We start from the raw sequence: 22,372 nt of genomic DNA, 5'->3' as shown, positions 1-22,372 counted from the left end.
AGAAGGCCTCTACCTTTACTTAGAAGAGCCTATTCAGCTTTCAAAACACCTTCCAGGGAGACTGACTCAGGGCATTCTTCCCCTAAGATCAAATGATGGTCTGGAACGACTTATAGAAAGAATAAAGGGTCTTTGACTCAACTTTAAATTTTTTATCCACAAATGGCAGTAAGCAACATTGTTGCCCCCACAAAATGAATAGCAAATAATTAATACAAAAACTTAGAAATAGTCAACATTGTTTAGTTCTATAGTCTCCCCCCAAAATTATTTTGGGGAAAGTTTTCAAACCTATAGAAAAGTTGAAAGAAGTAGGACGAGCACCAGTATACTCTTAACCTAGACTCAACAATTACTCACATTCTGTCTTTTCTTTCTCACTCTCTCTCCTTTCCTTCCCTTCTCCCTTCTCTCCGTCTAAAAATTTAGACATAAATATCCAGACTTTTTTTGTGAATCATTTTATGGTAAGTTACAGACACCATGACATTTTATTCTCTAAATATCTTGGCAGGCAACTCTTAAAAATAAGGGCACTATACTGTGTAACTAATAAAATTATATCTAAATATTAATCATTCTGTAATATCTATTATCCAGGTCATATACAAATTACTCCAATATTTTTTCCTGGGTCTAGGGCCCAATAAAGTTCCTGGTCTTGCATTTGGATGTTAGGTTTTCTTAATTGTTTTAAAAATAGGATGGGCCGGCCCGTGGCTCACTTGGGAGAGTTTGGTGCTGACAACACCAAGTCAAGGGTTAGGATCCCCTTAGCGGTCATCTTTTTAAAAAAAAAAAAAAGAAAAGAAAAGAAAAGAAAATTGAACACTTGCTTGCAGCAGTTTGCACAAACTATTTTAAAAAAATCTTTATTGGTTTAAAAACAAAACCATGTTCTTTGTAAAAAAAAACCTCAAAACAGTAGTATACAGAGTAAAAAGTAAAAGATTGAACCAAGTTCCCCCAACACCCCCCCCACATACCCCATTACCCCAATCCACCTCCCTAGAGGTTTTTTTATTTGTCTTTTTTCCCCCACCTTCCCAGAGTAACCAGAGTGATTTGGTGCACAAAGTGCCAGATCTTTTTCTATAAATATGCAAATGTATGTACATAAATACCAGCTAATAATTAGAGTATGGTAGTATCATAATTTAACCGTTCTCTTCATGATAGATATTTAGATTGTTTCCAATTTGCCTTATTACAAAAATGCTTCATTGGATATCATTGCACATATATCTTGCTCATGTGCCTTTGCTTTTTTTGCTGGTATTATAGTAAATCAGTATATTCAGTATATTAGATATTTCATGGAAAAATAAACTAATTATTGAGTATGATCATAGTGTGGTAGAAAAAGTCTTTCAAAACAGTTCTATGCATTTCAGCCGAATATTGGTTAAAAAAAAACACTACAGGGCCGGCCTGTGGCTCACTCGGGAGAGTGCGGTGCTGATAACACCAAGGCCCCGGGTTCGGATCCCATATACGGATGGCCGGTTCGCTCACTGGCTGAGCGTGGTGTTGCCAACACCAAGTCAAGGGTTAAGATCCCCTTACCGGTCATCTTTTAAAAAAAAAAAACAAAAACAAAAAAACACTACAGTTCCATGGTGGGGAAAAGGGACAAAGGGGTGTCCAGTGCTGCCTGAAGGTTTGTCTTGGTCCTTTCATTCTTCACACTGACTGGAGATGGAAGGTTTGCCAAGGTGCACTACACATGTTGCTCTCTATTGTGAAATAGATGGGAAGGGGACTTGGAGGGCAAATAGAAGGGGCTGTGTGATGGCAACAGCTGAAGGTTAGCATCTTGGACCTCAACTGCCCTCTCTCCTTCACACTTTTCAGAAAAGATTTACATTTACTGCCTTCCCTTCATTCTTTCACAGTCATATCTCTATTCACCTGCCTCTCAGCACATCCGGTAAGTCTTGCAGATTCTTCCCTCATAATGAGAAGTGAAGGAAATCTCCTCAGAACTTGGAATGGGATAGCTCCACATAAGGAAACTCTGGGGCTCTTGAAAAACAAAATCTATTCCCTCAGTGTTCTCAGTGAAGGGTGAATAAGGAGGTGTCCTGAGGAGTAAGTAACCCTGCATTCTTCCTCAGCTACCACAAACAGGAAACCCGGCGACCCCTAGAGTCCAGCCGGGTCATCTCCAAAGGACGGGGGAATCTCTGGGGTCCAGCACCCTGTACTGCTTCTCACCCCATGAAGAATCTCTTCATATCACCCACTTGAAGGACGTGAGCTACATTTTGTTAAAGAAACCAATAGGTTTTTTATACCTTGAGACAGTAAAAACATAGGAATCAACTCATAATGTACTAGATTAGCAATCTTAGAAATAACTTACCCTAAAAGTTGGTTTGTATTTGAGTTGCTGAGGTCCAGCCAAAGTGGCTAAGGTCTGTTCTCAAGAAAATACAACTGAACTTTAGAGAGACCTAAATGTACCATGCCTGGCTGAAGAAAGAACATGTAACCAAAAGCAAGTGATCTGCCAAGGGTTTAGAAAAGTTATCCACAGAGCAAGGTCAGAGTTCTCCAGAGAAACAGAACCTGATGTGTATACATATTTATATGAAGATACTTCAAAGTTTGTGGAAAAATAGAATTAAAAGATAATACCAATCTTCCGTGAACTTTTTGAAGACTTCTTGTATTTATATTTATATACGTATATGTACATATATGTGTACATATTTGTATATATATAAAGAGGTTTATTTTAAGGAATTGGTTTACATGATTGTGGGGCTGGCAGATCTGAAATCTCTAGGGCAGGCCAGCAGGATGGAAGCAGGCAGAAGCAATGCTGCAGTCTTGAGGCAGAATTTCTTATTCTCTGGGAAAACTGTTTTTGCTCTTAAGGTCTTAACTAATTGGATGGGACCCACCCACATTATCAAGGGTGACCTCTTTTATTTAAAGTCAACTGACTGTAGATATTAACCACATCTACAGAACATCTTCACTGCAACATCTAGATTAGGGTTTGACTAAATATCTGGGTATAGGCTAGTCAAGTCAACGCATTAAACTTATAAGCATCATGCAAGGTATTTTGGTTTTCATCCAGCCCTAACCTGTTTGAAACAGACACTAAAGGGGGGGTATGAGTTAGGTCACAAGAGGGGCTACACTGGGGACAGGAACAAGCCCTGGTTGTAAGCTCTCCCCATAAAACAAGAGCTTTGAAACTTTATTAGTTACCAGACTTGATTTCTAAGCACTTTGCAGGTAGTAAGTCATTTAATTATCATAGCAAACTTCTGAGGTATTATTACTGTCTCCACATTACAAATGGGGAAACTAAGTAAGGTGCAGAGATCAGGTGAGTTGTGCAATGTCACAAAGCTGGTAAGCTGAAGAGCCCTAGCATGAACCCAGTGAGTCTCGCTCCAGAACCTGCTGTCCTAAGACCTTCTAATGCCCTTAGTCCAAACATACACCCTCTGAGAAACATCATGTTTATGGATTTTGCCTCCCCAGTTCCCTGATTCTGGGAAGGGGAAGCCTCATACATTAGATGAATATCCCTGCCACTGGAAAACGCTATCATCCCATGTATATTGGTAATGCAGTTTATATGCTGGTCTCTGGTGAGCATTCAGTGATTTGGAGCCATACGAAGCCTGCTAACAAATGTAGGCTCTGGGCTTACAAAGCTGGGGCCAGGCCCTCAACTGGAAGAGCTGCCCAATACCCTGTGAAACCAGCCAGCATGGTCAATGGGCATCTTTCCCCTCCAACTACCCACCCTACTCAGGTCATTTTGGGCCCCTGCAAATTGTCTTAACTGCCCCTCCTCCCATCTTATTCACCACTGCCAGATCAATTTTCATGATGATTCTAATTTGCTTTTCATAAGTATTTTGTAATTTTCACTTCGTTTTGTCATTTCTCTGCTCAAAACATTTCAGGCCTCCCCACCACATATCAAAGACAGTCCACATGGTTTAGCTGTTGTATTAGTCTGTTTCTGATGCTTATAACAAAATATTTTAAACTGGGTGATTTATAAAGAAAACAAAATTTATTGCTTACGGTTTCTAAGATTGGGAAGCCCAAAGTCCAGGGAACACATCTGGTGAGAGCTTTGGTGGTGGTGAGACAGCAGGGTATCACATTATAAAATGGTAGAGCAGAGAGAAAGACTAACCTCCTCATTCATGCTCCTTTTAAAGCCCTCCAAACCATGCCTCTGACCACCCGTATTAATCCGTTCGTTACAGCATGGCCCTACAATCTAATCACCTCTTCATGACTCCACCTTTCAATTGCCATAATAGGATTTCCCACCCTCAACAGTTAGTGGGAATTAAGCTTCTAATATATGGACTTTGGGGAAGACAATTCAGTCAACCCACAGCAACTGTGGATTCAAGCCCTCAAGGTGCAGCTCTGCTTTCCAACATTTCCCCCACCACTTAAACCCTCTACTCATCCTAAGTTGTCCCGATGGGCTCATTTGCCCTTTCATGCTTTCCTATGCTTGTTACTACTGTATTTTATTTACCTGACAAGAACTCTTCTGCTTATAAAATCCTATCATCTTTGAGGTCCACCTCAAATTCTGCTTCCCCATTATCATTTCATCTAGAAAAGATCTCACTATCATTTAAATCCCTATAAGCATTCTGTTACAACTTCTTTAAGGTGCTTGCTGGGTAGGCCTTGAATTATCATCAGAGTACTGAGAAAGATGTTTGATCCTATTGACAACATCAGATCCTAACGACAACATCAGGAGCTCTTGGCGGGCAGATGGTTGTAAAACCTGTGCTCTCAATGTTTTTTGGTCTCAGGACTGCTTTACTGTCTGAACGCTTTTTTGGGGGCGGGGTGGGGGCGCAGCTGGCCGGTACAGGGATTGAACCCCAGACCTTCGTGTTATCAGCACCATGCTCTAACCAAGTGAGCTAATCAGCTAGCCCCTCTTAGCCATTTTTGAAGACTCCAAAGAGCTCTTGTTTATGTAAGCATTTTCTATATTTCCCATCTTAAAAATTAAAACTAAAAAAAATTTTAATGCTTGCTTATTAATTCATTTTTTAAAAGCCCATTGCACATTAACATTAATAACACATTTTAATGAAAAACAACTATTTTCCAAAACAAAAAAAAATTAGTGAGAAGAGTAGCATTGTTTTATATTTTTGCTAATCTCCTTGATATCTGGATTCTCATTAGCTGCTTCTCTCTGTGGTGATATGAGGCTCTGGTTGAAGTGAATGAAAAGAATCTGGCCTCACATAGACACACAGGAGGTACTCATATGCATTTTGGCTCTTGGATCACATTTTGGGAAACGCTGTCATAAAGAAGAAAGTAATGACCTGGGAATCAGAAGAACTGGATTCTTATTCTGGATTTTTAAAATATATATATTATTATTTTAATTTTAAAAAATTTGCCTCTTTTAATTGATGCAAAATTTTGTTCAATACACTTAACCTCAGTCTTATCATCTACGAAAATGGGTATATTAATACTTCCTCCTCAGAAGATTATGCCCTGTGGATTAAGTGAGATAATATATATAAAGTGCCTGGCATGTGGTAGAGCTCAATAAATTAGTCTGGCTAGGAAGACTATCATGTTATTGCTGTGGGTCAAGAGTCACTGCTGAAGGTGGGACAGCTACAGAAACCTACAGAGAAGGAAGGGTGCCTTGGCTAGGTCTTCAAAAGACAGGAAGTAAACAAGCTGAAAGACCAAGAAGCAATCAGTTTTTACACATATTTTTAAAAATGCTCATACCAGCTAGCCGCCAAAAAAATTTTTTTAAAAAAGTCTGTATAGTATAAACATACTCATAGAAAATTTGGAAAATACAATTTTTTCACACAGTTGAGGCCATTCTGTATGTAAAATTTGTAATCTGTGTCACTTAATGGTATATCACGAGCATTTGTCCATGTTATTAAATTTTCTTTGACAACATTTATTTATTTATTTATTTCTTAAAGATGACCAGTAAGGGCATCTCAACCCTTGGCTTGGTGTTGTCAGCACCACGCTCAGCCAGTGAGCAAACCGGCCATCCCTATATGGGAATCCGAACCTGGGGCCTTGGTGTTATCAGCACCGCACTCTCCCGAGTGAGCCACGGGCCGGCCCCACAACATTGATTTTAATGGCTACTTAAGATTCCATGGCATGGATGATTTTTTTTTTTTTTTTTTTTTTTGTCCTTTTCGTGACCGGCACCCAGCCAGTGAGTATACCGGCCATCCTCATATAGGATCCGAACCCGCGGCGGGAGAGTCGCCAGCGCTGCACTCTCCCCAGTGCGCCACGGGCTCGGCCCATGGATGATTTTTTATCCATACCCCTATAGGATATTCAACTTGCTTTAAATTTTTTATAATTATAAAAGAATTCTGCACTAAGCACTTTTTAAAATCTTTATCCTAGTAAAGATTGTCTAGGATAGCTTTCTAGAAGGAAAGTTATAGATAACATATCTTAAAGTTAAGATCAAAAGATCTGGAGTCAGTTGATCTGGGTTTGCACCCCATCTAAAACCCTTCCTGGGGCTGGCTGGCTCAGTTGGTTAGAGTACAGCCTTGTAATACCAAGGTCAAGGGTTGGGATCCCTATACCGTACAGCCACCAAAAAAAAAAAAAAAAAAAAAAAAAAAAAAAAAATATATATATATATATATATATATATATATATACTGGTCGGTTAGCTCAGTTGGTTAGAGCATGTTGCTGATAACACCAAAGTCAAGGGTTTGGATCCTCTACTGGCCAGCAGCCTAAAAAAAATTTTTTAAAAATATATAAATAAATGAATAAATAAATAAATAAAACCCCTTCTTTGAGGGGCAAGTGATTCAACTTCTCTAAGCCTTAGTTCCTTTACCCATGTAGCACTTTCTATCTCACAGGGATAGTGTTTTTCATAGAAACTGACACAAAAGGGGCCAGCCCGTGGCTCACTCGGGAGAGTGCGGTGCTGATAACACCAAGGCCACGGGTTCGGATCCCATATAGGGAAGGCCAGTTAGCTCACTGGGTGAGCATGGTGCTGACAACACCAAGTCAAGGGTTAAGATCCCCTTACTGGTCATCTTTAAAAAAAAAAAAAAAAAAAAAAGAAAGAAACTGACACAAAATAAGAGTTCAAGAAAGGTTAGCTGTTATTATCACAATTAAATTCATATATTTAATCATACAAATGTATGCACATACGAGAGGTCTTCAAAAGGCTCATAAAAATATTTGTATTATCTTTCTTTTGGTGGCTGGCCAATAACAGGGATTGAACCCTGGACCTTGGTGTTATCAACACCAACCAACTGAGCTAACTGGCAAGCCCTGTATTATCTTTTAATTCTATTTTTCCACAAACTTTTTGAAGTACCCTCTTACAACTGGTTTGTTTGGCTCTTTTTTGAGAATTGACAACTTTATAAGATTCATTTTTCTTCTAGAATATGTCTTGTTTCTCCATTTTTTTCAGTCTTCTCATATCTTTCAGAAAAATTTTGTAATTTTCTTTTTTTGGCAGCTGGCTGGTACAGGGATCCATGTAATTTTCTTTATATAGGTTCCTCACATTTTTCAGTAAAGATATAGTTAACTATTTTATCAAGGTGTTACTGTTAACACTGTGAATGGGGAAAATACCAATCACAATAGCTGATATGAGGGTACTTCCAAAAGTTCGTGGAAAAATAGAATTAAAGACAACATGGGGCTCTCCAGTTAGCTCACTTGGTTAGAGCTGTTGTTGGAAACACCAAGGTCAAGGGTTTGGATCCTAGTAACTGCCCCCCACCCCCCAAAAAAGATAATATGAATCGTTCTATGAACTTTTTGAAGTATTCTCATATATTGAAGGCTTACCATGTGCTGGGTAGATTCCAAATGCTATATGAACTAATTTAATCCTCGTAACAGCCTTATGAGATAGCAACTATTATTTGCATCACCTGTTTATGTAGAAGAAACTGAGACCAGAGGGGTTAAGTTCATATGATTAGAAAGTGGGTAAGGCCGGCCCGTGGCTCACTTGGTAGAGTGCAGTGCTGATAACGCCAAGGCCACAGGTTCGGATCCTGTATAGGGATGGCCGGTTTGCTCACTGGCTGAGTGTGGTGCTGACAACACCAAGCCAAGGGTTGAGGTCCCCTTACCGGTCATCTTTAAAAAAGAAAAAAAAAGAAAGTGGGTAAACATGGCTTTAACCTCTTGCCATCTGGCTCTGTAAGCCATGCTCTTAATTATCATATTGGGATTTTTTTTCATTAATTATGTCTTCTAACTGGTTATTCTTAGTATATAAGAAGGCTACAGATTTATTTTATATTTGTCTTGTATTGAGTGTCTTCTCTGTATTCTATTATTAATTCTCATTATTTAAAAATTGATTCTCATGGATTTTCTATGTATACCATCATATCATCTCCAAACAATGATAAATGTGCCTCTCTTTCCAAAAGTTATAACCTCTTTTTTCTCTATTTCCAGTCTTATTTTATTGGATTTTTCAGAATAATATTAAACAACACAGTTATGACACTACATTCTAGACTCACTAGACATTCGTTTAATTTCATTTTTATATAAGTTGACTTCATGTACACATATATATGAAGAATAATACTATTAAGAATGTTTAGTGATGGCCAGTTAGCTCAGTTGGTTAGAGTGCAGCTTTGTAACACCAGGGTCAAGGGTATGGCTCACCATACTGGCCAGCTGCCAAAAAACAAAAACAGAAGAATGTTTATAGAAAATGCAATTCATACCATGTTCTCTTCCTTAACTAATAAAAATTATCTTGTTTTTCTCATTTGGTTTACTTTTGACCTATTATATAAATAAATTTCCTAATATATAACTTTGTGTTAATTTTAGGGTTAAATCCTGATTAGTTGTATTATATAATTTCTATGTTAACATACTACTAGATTTTACTTATTAAACCTAAATATTTTAGGATTTTTACATTTATATCCGTAAGATCGGTCTATAGCTTTTTTTGGGCGCTATTTCTGACAGGTTTTGCTATTAGTTATGTTCTTGGCTTCATAAATAGTGTAGTTTTCCATCTTTTTCTATGTTCAAAACAGTTCCTGCTTTCTATTCATTTTGACAGATAAATACCGTATAATAGACATGACAAGAAAGAGAATGCAAATCAGCACAGATTATTTTGCCTCAGTAACTCTGCCACTTTTGTAGCTGGAGGATAGCCTTGATTGTGAAGAAGCAATTTGGAACAGTAGGAGGGTCAAACGGGCTATTATTTTGGTGTTGAAGAGTATGGCTAGCTAGGTAGGCACTGAGGTGAGTGAAGGTGGGCCTGAGGAAGGAGGCAAGTGCTGAGAGAGGAGGGGAGCATAAGAGAAGATCAAAAGAGGGCTTACGGGCCGCCGAGCCCGTGGCGCACTTGGTAGAGTGCTGCGCTGGGAGCGCGGCGACGCTCCCGCCGCGGGTTTGGATCCTATATAGGACTGACCGGTGCACTCACTGGCTGAGTGCCGGTCACGAAAAAACGACAAAAAAAAAAAAAAAAAAAAAAGAGGGCTTACAGTGGGTGGAAGGTGTTTAAACAAGGACAAATAACAGCATCTGGTAGAAGAACTGGGTCCAAAGGTGAGGAATGCTGGCAGCTTGGTGGGAGGATTATCTGGGAGTGGGTACTCCTTCCCTTCCAGAAAATCTCCAATAATCTGGCCTGTTTGTCATTGGCTCCTGTTGGAGAAACTAACATTATTTCTCACCTAGGGTATTTGCCCTTCTGTCCTACCATCTACCTATCTTCATCCCAGCAAAGGCCTGTGTCCTCTAGTATAACAGTGATTCATGTGCGCTTCTGAGCACAGAGTTCAGCATGGAGGGTGTCGGGCTAGGGCTCAGACCCTTCAAACCCATCGTACAGACTGGGTCACAGACTCCTCACATGCCAGGCTGGGTCACCATACCCCTCACACACAGGTCATGAACTAGTTAATTGGGAAAGATCTTGGGAGACGTTGACAGAGTTGACATATTCATTCCAAAGCAAGCTCAGTCCTCAGCTTCCTCAGCAGCAACTTACAGCAGCCTCCAGCAGCAGCGGCGGTGGCCTCCCGGAGCGTCCTGGGGCCCTGGCAGCAACAGCTTGCAGGAGCAGCCTCCAGCAGCAGTAGCGGCCTCCCTGTGGCAAGATTCTGAACCCCCAAGGGATCCTGACCATTTACTTTCACTTTCCCTGCAGAGGGCAAAGCAGAAAGAAGCAGAGTACAGACAGATTTCACGAACTTTGACTTAATGCTTAAGGATAAATCTCATACTAGCTTCTCCATTTCTGTTTGAGTCCTTCCCTTCTTGCTCTTCTACAGCTCATATAGACAGACCCACAGTTACATATTGTTTTTTATGGCACATGAAAGTGCTGTAGGAAAAGCCGGGAGCAATGTGGTATGGAATTAGTGGGAACTGTTCAGCATCATACTTGCCACATAGCTAAGACCATTTTGAATGAAAAAACAAAGACAACACAGACAAATGAAATTCAGCTCATGTAATCTTACTTTCAGGTCGGTCAAATTATAGGCTTTTTTTACATGAATCGTTTTGTAAATTATTTCAACTGATGGCCAAACTGACATTACTCTTTCATAGATTTTCCTATTTCCCTCTCACTCATGAGTGGGTTAGTTAACAACCAAGAGAGCAGCCACCAGCTTGACATCGGGAGTGAGAAGCCAGGTGCACAGATGGTCCACAACTTAGATAATTAGCTTCTGAAGAAGAAACATCTAATAAGTCTTCTGTGAATATAGAGTTTGGTTGGACACAGCTAGGACAGAACAAGACGGCTTCTTCAACTTTTTTTTTTTACCTCTTAAAATGTCAGCAGAGCACTTGCCCACTTCCTGTGGACAACCACCTATTGAAAAGACCTTCAGGGCCGGCCCGTGGCTCACTCGGGTGAGTGTGGTTCTGACAACGCCAAGGCCACGGGTTCGGTTCCCATATAGGGATGGCCGGTTGGCTCACTGGGTGAGCGTGGTGCTGACAACACCAAGTCAAGGGTTAAGATCCCCTTACCGGTCATCTTTTTTAAAAAAAAAGAAAAAAGAAAAGAACTTCAGGAAAGAATTCCAAATAAATTCTGTAGATATTCCACCCTAAAGAAGGGGAAGCGTAGTGATTTCCTTCCAAAGAGTACAGTATGGAAAGCTGAGGTGGAGAGAGGAGGGAGAGAATTACTTTATAGTGGAGAAACCTGATAAACTCTACTTCTGCCAGGTGATAGAGGTTAACATTAACAGTCATAAATTATGTTGAAAGGACGTACCCTTTAACCCATCACCAGGAACTGTCATTGAGGACAAGTCAATGTTCTCAAGGGCAATACTTCTCTCCTTCTATTTTATTCCAGACTGGTGGTGGGACCCAGGCAACCCACAAATCCTTTCCCTCTGCCCCCACTTCTTCCCTCTTCCCCTAGCCTTATGTCTCTATCCCACCACAGTGGGGACCATGCCACACCCTCAACATAGGCCATGTGGGGAGTGGCTGCCCCTGCCTCAGGGTCATTCTCCCCCCACAGAGAGAGCAACCCATCCACACCCAGCTCCTTGCCCTTGGGGACCAACCACGAACCTCACAGAGCTGAAGCAGGTCCTAGAGATGAGTGCCAGATGATGCAGTCAAAGGCTCTGAAGCTCTCCTGCCCATCTTTCCTTATTCTCTGACTGGAGGCCACTCTCACTGTCTCCAGCTGCTCTCAATGGTTTTCAGATGTGCCAGGTTGTTCAGGGGCAACCACAGCCTTGAGTCTGGCCAAGGAGGTGATTAAACAGCTCAGCTTCTCAAAAAAAAAAAAAAAAAAAAAAAAAAGAATGTACCCTTGATAGGATGTGATGAATATGGTACTTTACCTCCATGATCTTCCTTCCCAAAACACATGACTGCAGCCTAATTATGAGAAAAACATCAGACAAATTCCCATAGAAGGGCATCCTACAATACGCCTGGCCAGTATTCATCAAAACTCTCAAGGTCATAAAAAACAAGGAACAGATGAGAAACTGTCACAGCCAAGAGGAGACTAAGGAGACAACTAAATGTAATATGGTATCCTGCATGGGTTTCTGGAGCAGAAAAAGGTCTGGTAATAATAATAATAATAAATAATAATAATGGGATAAAAGCACCTCCACGCCCTTCAGGCTGCTTTAGGAGATAATGAGGGAAGTTTTTCTTAGTTCTTTTGTTTTCCGACTTTCATCCTTTCGGAACACTTACATTGCACCCAGGGCTCCTCGGAGCTTGTCCTCTTCACATCCTGCCCGCGTTTCCCAGGGCTCTGTCCCCCATGGGCCAAGGTGATTTCATCCGCTCTCACCGCTTCAGTCAATACCTTTCTTCTGGCGACTTCCAAATCTCGTCTAGTTCGGATCACTGTCCATCCAACTCTCTATTACACAGCGCCCCCTAGACGTCCAATTCAGTATGTCTAAGCCCAACACTGACTCCTGAACCCGCTTCTCTCATTTCTCCTGTCACTCACCGCGCGGACAGACACCTGGGCACCACCCCTGACTTCTCCTTCTCACGGCTCCCTGACAGTGGGTCCCTAAATTCTGCCCACACCTCCTGCGTAGAGCCTCTTGCCCTGTGTCTTCCTCCCCATCCCCGCTGCCGGGCCCTCAACGCCTGAGGGCTCCCTGCCTCAGGGGTTCCCATTTCCCTACCTACGTCTTTCCTCGCTTCATTCCTTTCTTCTTTTTCGTCTCTCTAGCAGAAATTGACATGGGAAAATGTAGCTTCCCTCGGGTCTCCGTCAGGCAGTTCCATGGCTTGCCGTCAGTGGTAATCCCTCACCACGAATTCCTTTCTCTATCTTAAGGCGTGTGTGTGTTCAGGTGTTTACACATTTCGTTTGAGACAATCACTAGGAATTAGTGACTGAGTTACCACAGTCCATCTAAAAATGTAACATAGTAAGGGGACGAAGCCCATTTTAATAGCACTAGCCATTAACCCAAGTTTTCTGTGTTCAGAAGGAACTAAGTAAATGACTCAAGAAATACCTTCGAAGGGAGTGACGGGAAGAGCTGACATAAGTTGACAGCAGAACCCAATCAACCTAAGACCTGAAAGAGAGGAGATAATGAGGAAACTTTAAACAGCGAAGAGAAAGAAAAAGGGAGACTAGAAACTGCTGCTTCCGGCCATTTATTGCCCGAGGATGCGAAAAAACCCTTATGTCCCGTCGAGCCAGCCAGGAGTCGAACCTGGAATCTTCTGATCCGTAGTCAGACGCGTTATCCATTGCGCCACTGGCCCTGAGACGGTTTCGCTCGCCTCAGTAATGGTACTTCAAGCTTATATTGCAGGGTTTCATGGGACGTGTAGTCCCTCAAGGGAGTTCTGTAGCTACACGAAGCATTCTGGGAGATTGAAGTTCGTCAGGAATCAGACCCGGAGACTGGTGGATCTGCAGGAGCCATGCCTCACGTCACTGTGCCGCCCACGGATTGGCGGGAAGAGCCACTCCTCACCCCTCCGCTTCTTGCTCGGGAGCTGTGGGAGATGCTCTGGTTGTTAAGGCAACTCGTCCCGCCTTCTGGGGACCTTTTTCGGCTTTGTGATTGGCTGTTAGTACGAAGGAATCCTGGCGTGTACAGCGCGAGGGGAAAGATGGCGGCGATGGCGGTCGGAGGTGCTGGTGGTAGCCGCGTGTCCAGCGGGAGGGACCTGAATTGCGTTCCCGAAATAGCTGACACACTGGGGGCTGTGGCCAAGCAGGGGTGAGGGCTGTACCTCAGCGAGCGGAATGCGGGGTCCAAGCTCGGGGACGGAGAAGGGCAGGCTAGTCATCCCTCAGAGGCAGGATTAAGGGGGTTGGATAGGATGAGGGCGGGAGAAATTATTACTCCCTGGATGGGAGAAGCCTCGGCCCCAGGAACGTGACAAAAGAAACTTATGGTGGGGGGGGAGAGGGGGCGCGTGTGGTAACTGAGTTCAAAAGTCGGGGGGAGTTGTCTGGTAAACTCAAAAAGGGGACCTACAGTCGATTCTCCAGGGCCCCATAGGTCGAGATTGTTGTCTGGGGGTGGAAGGAAGTGTTAGGGGGCAGGGGAGAGAAGAGGTTAATCTGGAGGGGAGGCATGGGCAGTACTGGGGCAAATCTGGGATGTGACAGTCCTGGAAAGCCAGTGACACCAGAGTAGAAAGAATTCTATTTGGCATGAATTTCTGTCTTTTCTCCTTACTCATCTTTTCCATGGCTGTGTTTGGGGAGAAGTTGAAGCGTAGTGCAGTGGAAGTGATATACCCCAACGTGGGCAGAACTCAGCAGCCCAGTGGGGTGACTGATGGCAGCTGAAAGGGCTGTGCAAAATCAAGATAGCCTAAAGCCAGTTTCTTGGGCACTGCTGGGCACTGCTGCTCTCTCTACATGATGATTCTGGGTCTGTCGTGGTTGTAGGTTTGATTTCCTCTGCATGCCTGTCTTCCACCCGCGTTTCAAGAGGGAGTTCACTCAGGAACCTGCTAAGAATCGGCCCGGCCCCCAGACACGATCAGACCTACTGCTGTCAGGAAGGGGTAGGGACCATCCCATATGCTCCTTAATTATTAGAGGCAGTAGCAACTTCTACTGTATTAGGGCCCTCATTCTCCTTTTCTGACTTGGACATATTGGTTAGTCTCTGGGATACAGATAACTCTTTTTTTTCTCCTTGCTTACTTGTTAAAAACGTTAGTTCCCTACTCTGCATCAGGCTATCCCATGTCTGTGGTGGAAAAAGTCTTTGTCTTTTATCTCTACTCTCTATTCCCTGCTAAGAACTAGAAATTGAACAAGTAAGGGCTAAACCTCATTCAGTCTTTGTCTTTCTTGGGTGGGGGAGTGCAGACTGGAATACGCTCATTGTGGGAAAGCTTTCTCCATGGATTCGTCCAGACTCAAAAGTGGAGAAGATCCGCAGGAATTCCGAGGCGGTAAGACTGACCTCTCTACTGGATCTTTCTTTTTTTTTTTTTTTAAAAGATGACCGGTAAAGGGATCTTAACCCTTGACTTGGTGTTGTCAGCACCACGCTCAGCCAGTGAGCGAACCGGCCATCCATATATGGGATCCGAACCCGAGGCCTTGGTGTTCTCAGCACCGCACTCTCCCGAGTGAGCCACGGGCCGGCCCTCTACTGGATCTTTCTAAAGATTAGGTCTATAACTAAGATAGGGGTGGAGAGTGGTTCTTTATACCCCCATAACTTGGTAAGACAACTGATAGAATGCAATTAAAGCTATTTGGTTGTTAGCTTTTAAACTTTTCCTCTTGATCTCTATTCCAGGCCATGTTACAGGAGCTGAATTTTGGGGCCTATCTGGGTCTTCCAGCTTTCCTTCTTCCCCTTAATCAGGAAGATAACACAAATCTGGCCAGAGTTTTGACCAACCACATCCACACTGGCCACCACTCCTCCATGGTATGGCCAAGGGGCTTCTTTCCTGCTGCATATCGTGGTAGTCAGGCTATGCTGGGTACCTTCTTGTGCCTAGCTGTTAAGTGAAGGATGCATTTGGCAGAATTTAAATGTCAGTATTGCCCACCCCCCCCAATCTAAAAGTGGTATGCTGAGAGTTTCAAAACATAGAATGTATTATTTCCAGAAATTTAAAGTTGAAATCAAAGACATGGCAGATATTTACATAAGGATATCTATAAGATACAGTCATGGGTCACTTAACGATGGGGATACATTCTGAGAAAGATACATTCTGAGAGATGTGTCATTAGGCGATTAGGCTGTGCAGACATCATGTACTTACACAAACCTAGGTGGGATAGCCTACTACACATTTAGGCTATATGATATAGCCTGTTGCTCCGACCACCATTTATATATGGTCTGTCACTGACTGAAACATCATTCTGCAGGACATGCATACATACATAATTGAGAAAAACATATAAAGGGATTAACTTGAGGTCTGGATCAAGATCTTTTTAATTGGGGGAAGATTTCTGAACCCAATGAGTTCGAAAGAGAGTTCTAAAAGGGTACCTGTTAATGTGCAGTTCTGGATGCGGGTACCCTTGGTGGCACCAGAAGACCTGAGAGATGATATAATTGAGAATGCACCAACTACACATACAGAGGAATACAGTGGGGAGGAAAAGACGTGGATGTGGTATGCCTCCCTTTGCTGCTATACCAGGGCAAGGGGTAGGGTGAAGGGAAGTACAGGGTGGATCCTGTAGGGAGTCTCCTTGACCTATGGTGATTGATGGGCCATATATATATTTAAATGTATTTCTCTGTATTTGACTGTGGACAGGTGGCACAACTTCCGGACTTTGTGTGACTATAGCAAGAGGATTGCAGTGGGTAAGTCCACAAGGCTCTTGGAATAGGCATCCCTTCCCTGACGTCCTGTGAATAAGATCAGGAGTTTTGTGTGTACTAAGTAATTTTGTTACTTTCCCTGTGCCTCAGTCTGCCTTGCTCAAAGGAGCAAGGAAGGGCTTCTTGCCTGGCAGTGGTTGATAGGTCTTTTTCTTCCTTGTGTAGCTCTTGAAATTGGGGCTGACCTCCCATCTAATCATGTCATTGATCGTTGGCTTGGGGAACCCATCAAAGCAGCCATTCTCCCCACCAGCATTTTCCTGACCAATAAGAAGGGATTTCCTGTTCTTTCTAAGATGCACCAGAGGCTGATCTTCCGGCTTCTCAAGGTGGGTGGTAAAAGGGTTCTAAAGGTGGTTCAGCTATACCTTTTGCCTTATTCATATATGTATGATGCTTTTTTCCTGTGGGGCTGACTCTTCTCAGGTCTCTGGAGAGCAGTTTCAGCAAAGTTGGGGATCTTGAGAGCAAAAAAGCACATGTCAGTAGGAGTCCCAGAAACCTTTCAAAAGAAACCAGACCTCATGGGAAATTTGTAGGTATCCTTTAGGAAGTTACACCAAGAATTTATGGGGCCCTTTGAGCCAGGATAATGCTTATATGGCATAAGAGAGCTTTATAAGTTTGTTGAAGCCTTATGCTGCTTTGGTTAGTATTGGGGTGGACACTGAAAAGCTGTTGGTCTGGGCCTTATTTTATGCTAGGGCTCCTTGGCCTTAAACTATAATATCCCTGAATTTAGTGTGAGGACTGTGTCTGATGGTCTGACTTCTCTCACAGTTGGAGGTGCAGTTCATTATCACAGGCACCAACCACCACTCAGAAAAGGAGTTCTGCTCCTACCTCCAGTACTTGGAATACTTAAGCCAGAACCGCCCTCCACCCAATGCCTATGAACTCTTTGCCAAGGGCTATGAAGACTATCTTCAGTCTCCTCTCCAGGTGAGTCTGGAATACACTGAGAGGAGGGAGGCAGGGGCAGAAAATGTTTCTTGAGAGTAGGTGCTCCAGAATTCTACCAAAGCTTAGGAATGACTGGGAAGTTTTTTTTTTTTTTTTTTCTTTTAAAAGATGACTGGTAAGGGGATCTTAATCCTTGACTTCGTGTTGTCAGCACCACACTCTGCCAAGTGAGCGAACCGCCCATCCCTATATAGGGATCTGAACCCGTGGCCTTGGTGTTATCAGCACCACACTCTCCCAAGTGAGCCACAGGCCCTTGACATTTTTGACATTCTGGTGCATTGTCCCTTAACAGAAATTGGCTAACTTACTTTGTCTTTTTCCTTTTATTCATCAGCCACTGATGGACAATCTGGAATCTCAGACATACGAAGTATTTGAAAAGGACCCCATCAAATACTCTCAGTACCAACAGGTACAGTGTGGGGCCCAGGCTAATTAAAGCATAGGGCCAGGATGACCTGGGTGAGAATAGGATTATAGCCATGAGGTCTTTTCTCTTTCCCCCAGGCCATCTATAAATGTCTGCTAGACCGAGTACCAGAAGAGGAGAAGGATACCAATGTCCAGTGAGTGCCTTCCCTACAATCCTGGGGACTTGCATACCTACTTCTCTATATGCTGAGTCTGCTTGACTCTTCCTCCTTCTTTCTTAGGGTACTGATGGTGCTGGGAGCAGGCCGGGGTCCCCTGGTAAATGCTTCCCTGCGGGCAGCCAAGCAGGCTGACCGACGGATAAAGCTGTATGCCGTGGAGAAGAACCCAAATGCTGTGGTGACGTGAGTAGCAACCTGCTTGCTGGGAAGTTTGTCCATGTTACTGATTTCCTTAACATTTCTCCTCACCTGTATCATCTCTGTTTCAGGTTAGAGAATTGGCAGTTTGAAGAATGGGGAAGCCAGGTGACAGTAGTCTCATCAGACATGAGGGAATGGGTGGCTCCAGAGAAAGCAGACATCATTGTCAGTGAGCTTCTGGGCTCCTTCGCTGATAATGAATTGTCACCCGAGTGCCTGGATGGAGCCCAGCATTTCCTAAGAGGTGCCTCCAGGTTGGGGTGTATAAGAGGGGTGATGGCGGGTGGGGCAGCAACCTGGAAGGAGGTTACAGGGTTTAGGAAATGGTGGGTTGGGCTTGGATCAGATCATGAGTTTGAGAACTGTTGCTTCACTGCCTCTGTGCCCTTAACAAATGAAATCATCTCTCTGAACCTCAGTGTTCACATCTGTAAAATGAGGGGAGTGGGCTAGAGCAGAGATTCTTTACCTATAAGGTCTGTGGACTCACTGAGCTGATGTAATATGTAACTTGGGCTTAGCTTTCATCAGGAACTTTTGTGGGGCTTCGCGACCCCACAAAAGTTAAGAACCACCAGATTAGAATATTTTACGTTCCTTCAGTTTTAATCTTGTGTGACTCTGTAAATTAACCTAGAAGTGTAATTCTCCCTGACAGGAGTTGGGAGCAGGCAGGCCTAGGAATGACAATATTGAGCTGCCTCTTCCTGCCATGGTCTGTTTTGATGTGGAAGGTTTGAGCGTTTGTTTAGTATAGATACAACATTTCCCTCCCTCTGGAATTAATATGGCCCTCCTGCTATGCAGATGATGGCGTGAGCATCCCTGGGGAGTACACTTCCTTTCTGGCTCCCATCTCCTCCTCCAAGCTGTACAATGAGGTCCGAGCTTGTCGGGAAAAGGACCGTGATCCTGAGGTAAAGAGACACTCTGTTCTGGAAAGAAGTGGTACTCTATTTTTATTATTTTTTTTAGTTTTTTAGACCAAACAATTTTTATTTTCAAAAACAACTTTAGGGCCGGCCCGTGGCTCACTTGGGAGAGTGCAGTGCTGATAACACCAAGGCCACGGGTTCGGATCCTATATAGGGATGGCTGGTTAGCTCACTTGGGAGAGCGTGGTGCTGACAACACCAAGCCAAGGGCTAAGATCCCCTTACCAGTCATCTTTTTAAAAAACAAACAAAAAAACCCCAACTTTATTCATGACACATATATGCTAAAACAAAAACAAAAACAACTCCCACCCCTTGGATGAGCTAAAAAGATTAACAGATTCCAGCTCCCACCTCCCTATTCAGGAAGTGGCACTCTTTAGTCCTCTTCTTTTTCCGTATTAGAATATAACCGTTTTCCTCCACTGGAGAAGAAGAGGTAAAGGAGAAGTTGGAGATGGGGGAAAAGTAGTTGAAGTGAAACTGTTTTTATCCTTCTCTGTGTCCCTGAGGCTTGAGCTTTTTCCCCTGGGGAAGTAGGTATCTCTTTCCTGTCTTTTCCAGCTCTTGCTCTCTTTCTCACACTGGACAGGCTCAGTTTGAGATGCCTTATGTGGTACGGCTGCACAACTTCCACCAGCTGTCTGCGCCTCAACCCTGTTTCACCTTTAGCCATCCCAATAGAGGTAGGTTCCTGCATGGCTGTCCTCTGACTGGAGAGGTGTGAGCTCACCCTCCTGCTTTCTTCCCCTGCTGCCTAAGTCTGCCCTGTCTAGGCTTCCCTTCCTGGGTCTTGCTCATGCTTTACCAGGTTGTCTAGGGTTTCTGGCCCCTCTTCACCCACATAAGTCTTTCTTTCCTGACAGATCCTATGATTGACAACAATCGTTACTGTACCTTGGAATTTCCCATAGAGGTGAACACAGTACTGCATGGCTTTGCAGGCTACTTTGAGACTGTGCTTTATCAGGACATCACTCTTAGTGAGTATCTGAAGCAGTGGATGGCAGGGTTATGAGGGTGTGCTGCCCGGGCAGCTTAGATACATGTCTCATTTAGATTCATGGGGAGCCCAGGAGTCAGTGAATGGAGATCTTTGAATACTTGTTTCTGTGATCACAGAAGAGACCCTCTTTAACCTAGGCAAAAGGCACAGTCAAGGAGACCTCAATTTTTTCATTATTTTGTTTACACAGGTATCCGTCCAGAGACTCACTCTCCTGGGATGTTCTCATGGTTTCCCATCCTCTTCCCCATTAAGGTAGGCATCACCTCTAAGATTATGTAGGTTAAAAAGTAACTTTTTTTTTGTCGTTTTTTTTTTTTTTTTTTTTTCGTGAGTGCACCGGTCATTCCTATATAGGATCTGAACCCGCGGCGGGAGCGTTGCCGCGCTCCCAGCGCAGCACTCTACCGAGTGCGCCACGGGCTCGGCCCAGGTTAAGAAGTAACTTTTGTCATTGGTGTTCTGCCCCTTTCCTTTTCCCAGGAACATGGCTATAACCCATGTTCTACTGCTGTCACATGCTCTTGGATCCTGGCTGTAGGTGTTGGGATTACCTACAGTGGCTTTCTACCTGACTTCCCCACATCTACTGTTGCTACTCTTCTGTCCTTTCTCTACCTTGAGCAAAAGTCATCTTTTAAAAACTCAAATCTGATATTATCTCTTTGTTGCTAAAAACCCTTCAGTGCCTTCCCACTTCCCTTAGGATAAAGGTCTGAATCTGGAACATTGCTTTTAAGACTTAGTATGGTCTAGTTTTTGCCTGCCTCTTCAGCTACTGTCCCCTTGCTTACTTTGCTTCAGCCATATGGGCCTTTTTTTGGTTCCTCTAATAACCCATCTTCATTCCTGCCTCAGGCTTTCACACCTCTCTTTTTTTCCTGTAAACTTTTTGCTCATCTCTTCACCCAGCTAACTTATCTTCCAGTTCTCCTTAAACATTTCTATTGTCAAACTTTCCCTGACCTCCTAGACTACGTTAGCATTCCTTTTTTTTTTTTTTTTTTTTTTTGGTGGCTGTCTGGTAGGGGGATCCAAACCCTTGACCTTGGTGTTATAACATTGTGCTCTAACCAGCTGAACTAATTGTCGAGCCCTAGTATTCCCTTTCTTAGGTGCTTTCATAGTACCCTGTACATGTTCACAACACTCCATACTTTTGATTGTTCAATGTCTTATTGTTCAGTGTTCTGACAGACTTCAAATAAGCTTCAGGAGGGTTGGAACAGTCTGTCATGTTTATCATTTCAGCTCCACACCTCCCTTAATACATTGCCATATAAAATTCATTGGCTCTGCACTGAACCTCCCTGTCTTTCTTCTTACAGCAGCCCATTACTGTGCGTGAAGGCCAGACCATCTGTGTGCGTTTCTGGCGATGCAGCAATTCCAAGAAGGTGTGGTATGAGTGGGCTGTGACGGCACCAGTCTGTTCTGCTATTCACAACCCCACAGGCCGTTCATACACCATCGGCCTCTAGCCGTGTGTGCAAGCATCCAGAGCCTTGGAAGCAGCTTCAGGTTCTGCTCCTATAGCACAGAAGGTGCAGTGCATCTATGGGCAGTGATTCTCCTTGTCCACCAGAGAGGGGCATTTCAATCTGCCTTCCTATCTTACATCAAGGTGAGCAAGGGATAAGAATTAATTGCAGGGCCCAGGCGACCAATCTGTAAAGACTTTAAGCCAGGGCATGAGAAATTAGTGCTGGATCTGAAGCTACACCAGTAGGCACTCAGCCTGAAGAACTCCCTGGAATAACCCTGAGAACATGTGGTTTGAACAAATTTTCAGCCCTTTCTCTGCTCTTCTCTGTTCCTGTTTTGATGGTTTTGTGTAAGAGGAAATACAAATAAAGTTATGGCTCTTTCCTGCTCTACCTGCTGCTCCCTGCCTCTGTTTTCCCACACCTCACTTAGACCCAAACATATTCAGATCTATACCCTGATCGTATCCAAGACCTGAAGGAGCCTAGCTTTACTCCCTACTTAGGAAGCTGAGTGGCAACTCTTGGACTCCTGGATATGGGCCTTTCTGACCAGCTACAATGAGCTCTTGTCCATTAGGATCTGTGGTTAGGCTTTTCTGTGGGGAGGCATAGAATTTGCCACCTTGGAGAAAGATGGGATAGGGAGTGAAGCTAGCTATCCAGCTGTCTTCCTGAGCCACTGCACTTGCCAGCTCCTGTACCTTTTGAAGGAAAAACTGGAAGCCACCCAGGCTTCTCCAGCAAGAAGCCACCCATTTTGTTTGAATACAATTGCAGGATTAGAGTTTGAAGTCATAAAAGA

The 22,372-nt window shown here is 43.5% G+C and overlaps 1 protein-coding gene and 1 non-coding gene across 2 annotated transcripts; one reads left to right on the top strand and one right to left on the bottom strand.

Moving 5' to 3' along the window:
• Positions 1-13,241: 13,241 nt before the first annotated feature.
• TRNAR-ACG (transfer RNA arginine (anticodon ACG)) lies at positions 13,242-13,314 on the bottom strand. The gene has a single exon. It is a non-coding gene; the product is annotated as a tRNA-Arg (tRNA).
• A 354-nt stretch (positions 13,315-13,668) lies between these two features.
• PRMT5 (protein arginine methyltransferase 5) lies at positions 13,669-21,960 on the top strand. The gene is made up of 17 exons (XM_063089328.1): positions 13,669-13,778; positions 14,459-14,577; positions 14,888-14,973; positions 15,327-15,461; positions 16,055-16,167; positions 16,315-16,364; positions 16,548-16,711; positions 17,163-17,324; positions 17,683-17,760; positions 17,856-17,914; positions 18,002-18,124; positions 18,211-18,386; positions 18,950-19,059; positions 19,670-19,763; positions 19,944-20,060; positions 20,274-20,338; positions 21,412-21,960. Exons 1-17 carry the CDS (start codon positions 13,669-13,671, stop codon positions 21,562-21,564), a joined length of 1,914 nt encoding a protein of 637 aa, XP_062945398.1. The 3' UTR covers positions 21,565-21,960.
• Positions 21,961-22,372: the final 412 nt, after the last annotated feature.

The sequence above is a fragment of the Cynocephalus volans genome, chromosome 3 (genome assembly GCF_027409185.1).
Source record: "Cynocephalus volans isolate mCynVol1 chromosome 3, mCynVol1.pri, whole genome shotgun sequence".
In the NCBI taxonomy this organism is placed as follows: Eukaryota; Metazoa; Chordata; class Mammalia; order Dermoptera; family Cynocephalidae; genus Cynocephalus; species Cynocephalus volans.
This window is presented reverse-complemented; position numbering and strand designations above follow the sequence as displayed.

Excerpts from the sequence above, each read along its gene's own strand:
- PRMT5 (XM_063089328.1), top strand. The coding sequence starts at position 13,669 with ATGGCGGCGATGGCGGTCGGAGGTGCTGGTGGTAGCCGCGTGTCCAGC. Across the intron at positions 13,779-14,458 it reads GGGGCTGTGGCCAAGCAGGG|GTTTGATTTCCTCTGCATGC; the intron begins GTGAGGGCTGTA and ends TCGTGGTTGTAG. Across the intron at positions 19,060-19,669 it reads AAAAGGACCGTGATCCTGAG|GCTCAGTTTGAGATGCCTTA; the intron begins GTAAAGAGACAC and ends CACACTGGACAG.